This window comes from Galeopterus variegatus, unplaced genomic scaffold, assembly GCF_000696425.1.
Source record: "Galeopterus variegatus unplaced genomic scaffold, G_variegatus-3.0.2 Scaffold8076, whole genome shotgun sequence".
NCBI classification, from domain to species: domain Eukaryota; kingdom Metazoa; phylum Chordata; class Mammalia; order Dermoptera; family Cynocephalidae; genus Galeopterus; species Galeopterus variegatus.
Window position 1 is genome coordinate 32,174 of NW_007734187.1, and position 7,719 is coordinate 39,892.

The 7,719-nt window shown below is 37.0% G+C and overlaps 1 protein-coding gene across 1 annotated transcript in view; it reads right to left on the reverse strand.

Annotated features, from left to right (window-relative positions):
• LOC103608156 (cytochrome b5 reductase 4-like) overlaps positions 1-7,719 on the reverse strand; it is a 37,946-nt gene that overhangs the window by 25,768 nt on the left and 4,459 nt on the right. Inside the window, exon 2 of the mRNA XM_008592597.1 lies at positions 6,582-6,735. Coding sequence (XP_008590819.1) covers positions 6,582-6,735 — 154 coding nt within the window. The remainder of the gene's footprint in view (positions 1-6,581; positions 6,736-7,719) is intronic.

Here is a 7,719-nt window from a genome sequence, read left to right on the forward strand (position 1 = left end):
GGATCCGAACCCTCGGGCGGGAGCGCCGCTGCGCTTCCCAAGCGGCGCACTTATCCAGTGCGCCACCGGGCCGGCCCTATACATATGATTTTAATTTAAAACCTGAGAGTTATGTAATTAGGTAATAAATTCAAATGTACAAAAACCTCTGGCAAGAAGACAATGGCAACAGCCAAAACATAAATGGGAGTAAAAAATCACAATACTGAATTTGCCATTACCTAGTAATTCAGGCATTAACTAAGACTATAAAAAGTTACTACAATTTATCTCCACAAATATGTTGATGTCAATGCTGAAAGAAAAGAATCTTAAAATGGCTACCTCCCTAATAAAAATAAGAGTAGAAATCAATGAAACAGAAAATGAACAAGGAACAGAGAAAATCAAAACCAAAATTAGTCTCTGAAAAAGTTAATAAAATTCATAAACTCCTAGTAAGACTGATCAGGAAAAAAAGAAAGAAAACTAAAAATTAGCAACATCAGAAATGAAAGAGGGTATAGGGCATATCATAGAACCTACAGACATTTAAGAAATAATAAAAGAATACTTTATGCTATATATTCAATAACTGAGATGAAGTTAACAAATTCACTGAAAAACACAAGTTATTAAAACTGACACAAGAACAAGAGAAAATCTGAATAGCCCTTTATCTTTTTTAGATGAATTTGTAATCAAAAGCTTCACACAAAGAAAATTTCAAAAGGTTGGCTGAAGTTTGTAAAGCACTGTGTCAACCAAACAAAACATCTGAGAGTTAGATGAGGCCCCGAGACCATAAGCTTTTCCTGTACTGAATTTTGTTGTTTCTCTGACTGGTAAGGGGATCGCAACCCTCAGCACGGTGTTGTCCACACCACGCTCAGCCAGTGCGCGCACCCGGTGAGCACACCAGCCATCCCTGTATAGGATCTGAACCTGCAGCCTTGGCGCTACCAGCGCCGCACTCTCCCGAGTGAGCCATGCGGCTGGCCCCTGTACTGAATTTTTAATGAATGAGAGGGAGGTACAGAGAGAAGAAAAGTAAAAAGTAAAAGTAGAGGAGGAGGAGGGGGAACAAGGAGGAGAGTGAATGACAATTTAGGTAATAAAGATAGAGTAAAGGCAAGAAAAAGCAAATAATCTTAGATGTCAGCAAGACAGAGGAACTAATAAAATTAACAAAGGCTAGATTATTTGCATTAATGGTGTGGATAAGCAACCTGAAAAAAAAAAAATCTATGGGTTAGGTTAGAAGTGAACGAATGAAAGAAGGAAAATGTACCTCTAAAAAATCTTGGTTCCTATTCCCTAAACAGGAAAGTGATATCAGAAAAGAGTTGTTAAAAAAAAATCTGCTGTCAAGAAGTAATGAGGATAGTACACAAAGTAGACAACCCACAGAAGAGTTGAGCTAATTGTAACAGCAACATACTATTGTTCAGATACTGTATTACTGTGATAATATGTTCCATTAAAAATTAAGGGGCCGGCCCGGTGGCGCACTGGATAGTGCGCCGCTTGGGAAGCGCGGCGGCGCTCCCGTCCGAGGGTTCGGATCCCACATACAGACCGGCTCCCACTCACTGGCTGAGCGAGGCACGGGAGCAACACCGAGGCTTGCGATCCCGTTGCCGGTCCCCGGTCCGGTACGGGGGCAACACTGAGGGTTGCGATCCGTTGCCGGACACGGAAAAAAGACAAAAGACAAAAAAAAAAAAAAAAAAATTAAAACATAGTTCCAAATTTGAAAAACTACTCCTAGAAGAAAACTTTCAGATAGAAAAGGTTTCTGTGCTCAAGACATAATACTGCAGTTTCTCAAAATATAATCAAAGCAGGGAGCTAAAGAAACCTAAAGAAAAGAACCTACTGTAGGAAAAATTAGCTATATTTTTGGTGGGTTTGAATCTAACCTAAAAAGTATAAAACTTACTTTACTTTATTATTACTTCACTATAAATAAAAGATAGTTTAAAGCAATACAGTCGATTCTCATTGTTTGTGGCAGTTATATTTTATAAAGTCACTACAAACACTGAATTAGCAAATACTGAACCACTGCTTCATGGGGAAAATACAAGGTTAGGTTCCTGTGAGCCTCTGGTCACAACGCTTTTGTCAAGCAATCTATACATAACCTTGTTTAATGTGTATTTCTGTTTAAAGACAACTTATTTAATCTAGATGAGGGGGCCTTCAAAAAGTTCACAGAAAGATTTGTATTGTTTTTTAATTTGATTTTTCCACAAACTTTTTGAATTACCCTCATATTGATGATTCATGAACACTGAACTCATAGCCAACACATTATAACTCATGCCTGAATGAACGCATACTTTCCCCATAAGGCAAACCACAGCTTTCTAGCAACTGCATTGCAGCACTATTCTTGGGGGCTATTTTAAACAATGACATCACCAACAAAAAACACAAAAATGTGAAAAACATGGCACTACACAGACTTCGAAAAAGACACTTGTTTACAGTATGACAGCTGAAACCAGAAGGCAGAGCATCACTTTGTTTAACCTGAGCTAGGAACGTGCATGTTGGAAGACACGGATTTTTCACTGCTCTGTGCATGTCTGCAAATGACTGTGAAAGCACCCTAGTGACTTTGAGGTTACAAATAAACTTTAGTGAGTAGGCAAATTTGAAAATATAGAATCCATGAATAATGAGGATTAATTATATTCACAAAAATTTACACTACCATCCTATGAGCAAATCTTAAAAGATTTACTGTAAATGAGCTTAGAAATCTAAAAATCTGTCATAGAAATATAAAAGGACTAACATACTACTTCTCAGAATCAATTTGCCAAGCTTTTTAAAATAGTTATAAAACATGAAAATATGAACCTTGAAAGCCACTTTTTCAGTGGCCTCAAGCAGGCCTCTTCAATTTACTAGTATATGACAATCAGCATTAGGAGAAATCAAAGTATGTTCATTTCTAAATTATAAATGAAATCCACTAAATCCCATTTGGAGGACCTACTCTGCTAAATTTTTAAACAACAGATCCTCAGTCCCCTGACTGTAATCAATTTTGAAATATCATTTATTCATTTGGCTGGTATTGAGTATCAGGCTACCCTTCCCTCACCCTCACTAAGATCGAAGTCTGTACCATGCTGCCAAATGATGATTTCACAACTCAACACATTTGTATTTCATGTATGAATACATCTTAATACTTAATACTAACACTGACTACTTAGTATAGTAACATATATAATACTACAGTAAAAACAGTCTGTCTAGGCTCTACACAGCTCTCACAGATGAGTGATTTAAATGTTTGCTCAAAGCTTCACATGTTGGTAAATCACCTTTAGTTCTCGAGAAAGGAAGAAACAGCAACAAGGAAAAAAAACTACAAAAGCATGAATCAATGGTAAATTCAAAAAGGTTTTTGAGAAAGCAATATCCCAACCTCCCCCCAACTCATTCCTTCAATGTTCCAATTAACTACTGCTGCATTATAGTAATTACATACTTTACAGAAAATGGTGAAAAGTAAATGAACAAATAAGGAACTCCAAATACCTGTCTTACAGATCATTCCAAGCCAATGCCCACATTTTACAGTGTATACGTTTACACTCTGCTGCCAGCCAAGAGTTCTTTTTATACCATCATTTTTAAGAACCTGACCAGGTTCCACACACCTGAACATTAAGCAGAAATGCTGCTACATACTCAAAAGAGAAAATAGCCCCCAAAATATTATAAAAACCACACCAAAAACCCACACAAAATTGTTTATTTTCTAGGATTTCTTGAAGAGATTATGTCTCCCTCACCCTGATCAGCTGAATTCAGACCTGATCTAAAAAATGGAGCAATTGTTAGAAAATGAAGAATTTAATGCTTAAAAAAAAGGGAAAAAGTGGCACTATGATAACAAGTTCCTTGTAGTACAGTTTTGACTAAAACTTGGGTCCAGACATTATCTCTGGCATTTGAGGCTAAAATTAGCATATATTCCCCCATTAAGAAGTTATCAGTAATATTTTATATTAGAACAGCTATGAAGAAAAAAGACAATTACATTTTGTCACGTATGTTCTTTTACTTTCATATGGGATCGTGTTAGAAGTTACCAGTAATCTCTGTCTCACATTTGGCCTACTTTCCATTGCCTTTTTCAACATCCTGGTTCACCTCCTATTACCACCTGAACTTCCACAATGAGCTAAATGTTTTCCTTGTCCCATTTCACTTCCCTATACCCACCATCAGATTACTCTCTCCAAGGCATACTCTGATCACACTGCCCACATTCAAATCCCTTCAATAACTCATACTGCCATCTAAATAAAGAACACTTTTCTCAGTCTGGTTTTCAAGGTTGTCCACAATCCAACCTAACACACATTCCCAGCCTTCTTTTTTATAATTCTCCAACAGTTCACCTAAGCTCCAGAACATCTCAAGCTTCTCTGTGTCTGTACCTTTGTTTAGGACTCTCCCTCTGCATGGATGAACTTCCTCATTTCCTTGTTGAAATCCTGCCCACTGCTTCAAGGCTTATCTCCACCACAAAAGCATCTCTGATTTTCCTAACCTCTTCTCCCTTCAATCTGAAATCACTTTCTTTGTACCCTCTTACTGCACTTCACGCAGTCTGTTGTCTAATAGTCATTTATCCTCATTCCAAGGGCAAGGTCTATTTTGAGTTAGCATTTCCTAATTAAAAAACAAACTCTGTCAAAAAGAAAAAAAAAGACACATCTTACTTTTGGAAAAGGGAAAAAGTCTTATTATTGATAAGAAATATCACAGAAAACTTCCTCAACAGAAACTTTTAAAAAACGTATGATTAAGTCACCAACCTTACCAGAAAATGTGCTTTACATTCAAATCATTACAGGAGATATGTAACTAGGAGCAGTGTATTACTTTTCAGACACAGCAATTCAAGTTCTTATCCCCTTTTTGCGCCTGGCAGAATCCTGATTCCAGGTTGCTGGTACTATCCACATTTGTATGTCTCTGAGGAACTACGGGGAGTTGAGCAGCTGTTCTGTCTCAGGGCAAGCTACATCATCACCTGCTGGAAGTTTCCATTCCCTTTGCCATTGAAAATTTCACACTCTAATTGTGTCTGTTATGGGTTGAATTATGTCCCCCCAAAATTCACAGGTTGAAGTCCTAACTACCAGTAGCTCAGAATGTGGCCTTAGTTGGATATAGGGTTGTTGCAGATATAAAAATAGATGAGGTCATACTGGAGTAGGGTAGGCCTCCTAATCCAATATGACTAGTGCCATATTAAAATGGCAAATTTGGACACAGATGAGCAAAACGGGAGAATCCCATGTGAACATGAAGGAAGAGATTGGCGTAATGTTCTACAAGCAACAGAACTCCAGAGATTGCCAGCCAACCACCAGAAGATAGGCAAGAAGCATGAACAGATTCTTCCTAACAGTCCTCAGATGGAACCAAACCTGCTGACACCTTGATCTCAGACATCTACCTTCCAGAACTGTGAGACAATAAATTTACATTGTTAATTTAAATGGTACTGTTATGGTATTCGTAGGAAACTAATACAGTATCTACTGGTGTCTTTCCACTCATCATATCACCAATCCACTGTGACAACCACATGCCTCTTTAAGTATAATCAAACTTCTTAAAAATAAGTGTTGCATTAATTCAACAAACACATATTAATGGCCTCTATGTGCCAAGCACCAAAGACAGAAAGTAAGACTGTCATGGTCCCTGCCCTCATACAGGTTACAGTGTAATCAGGATAACTGACAATAAACCAAAATTATACAATGATTAAATTTAACAATAAAAATTGTTACAATTGTGTTAAGAGCAAAAATGACCCACTTCCCTTTCCCAGACATATTAAACCATGTCTGGATGACTCAAGAACATCACTATGGAGGCTTACTGCACAGTTCAGTGCCTTTCATTGTTTTTGCTCCCCTCCTAGATGCCAGGTTATTGGCTACCGTGAGGTCTGCTTTTATCAGCTACCCTCTTGTCCCTCTCCTCTCTTCTTCCAATAGTCCCATTCTTAATCTGGATCTTCTAATGTGCTATGAGTCAGAAAAATTAGGCAACTAATATTGCTAAGAAACATACATTAAGTAACCAAAATTGCTGCAAGTGAGAACTGAAGATTTGGCTTTAATGAAGGGTTTTCAGGCTTGCTTTAGATTCTCAGAGAGATTTTTTCCAACAGAATTCTGTTATAAGACTCTTAAGTGGAAAGTTATTCTATATAAACTGAGTATTACTAAATAATTTTACTGTACCACTTTAGCATTAAATTGCCTAGCAAACACTTGTTTACTTTCAAAGGAATGCAGAACAGGAATGCTAGAAAAAAATTTTCATTTCAGAAGTTCACTGTTTTCTGCATCAGAATGTCAATGGTTATTTAAGAAAGAAATACTATCCAAAGTCAGAATTATATCATTTATTATCCAGTATAAGGCACATTTTTGTTATCTAATTGTGAATCATATCACAAAATGACATGACTATGGGGTTATATATCATTACAATTGAAAAGCCCAGGCAAAATTTTTTGAAGTACTTAATAAATATGTACCACCTACCTCTTATGCATATCCAACAATCATCTTTTTTGTTGTGTTTTTTAAGTTCTTCTTCAGTGACTTCAATTAACCTGCCTTTTAATCCTGTTAGGTCCTTTCCACTTTTGGTTAGTCGAATCCAATCCATAAGACTTCTGCCCTGTTTTAAAGGTACCTAAAACAAAGTCGGGAAGGATTAAATTCGGCTGGTTCAAGTTAATTTCTTTCCCTCCCCCTTCCTGCTGCTTGTCTTCAGGTTATTTCATTACTCTTATTCCCATGTAAGAAGATAATAAAACTCTTATCTAAGAATTCTACAAATCCCCTTACAGCTTTAGGAGGCTGTCCAAATTGTTTCTGCTGTATTAGAATTATAAATAGAACATTAGGTCTTAGAAATTCTGTCACACAAATTTTCATCATAATGGTATCATAGTATAACAGGAATAGTATTGAACTTGGAGTTAGTAAACAAGTTCTGGTCCTGCCTCTGTCACTAATATATTACAGTCACCAATTTGGACCAAAATTTCTTCATCTTAAAACAAAAGAGATTTGACAGAAGAGAAACAATTGGCGAAAGCTGATTTTCTGGACTGTTGATATAAAAAGAACATTACAAATCATTAGGCAGCAGTCTATTTCCTAAGAATTCACTGAGAAACAAAGTTTATCAAATAATGGAAAATAACAAAACTCCTGTAATACTGTAAGGAAGAGGTTGGCAAACTACAACCTGCACCTGTTTCTATATAGCCCTTGAGCTAAGAATAGTTTTCACATGTGGTGGTGAAGCAACTGAAACCTTATGAAGCCCTCAAAGCCTAAAATATTTACTATCTGGCTCTTTGCAGAAAACTTTGCCAACCTAGCCTAGAGGATTTAATAACAGGATGTTTGGGGTTTTGTTTGTTCATTTTTTTACAAAATACATTTTCAAGGCTTTTAGATGAAAAATACCTTTCATTAGTATTTTAACCAGTTAAGACAACCTAGTGGAAATTTTTCAAGACATCTCTGTGAAATGAGGCTACTGTCTAAACTTGTTTAACTAGTTTCTAACACAGTACCAGAAAAATGTTTAATGTAAAAGCAGGGGGCCGGCCCGGTGGCGCACTGGAGAGTGCACTGCTTGGGAGCATGGCGGTCCTCCCGCCAA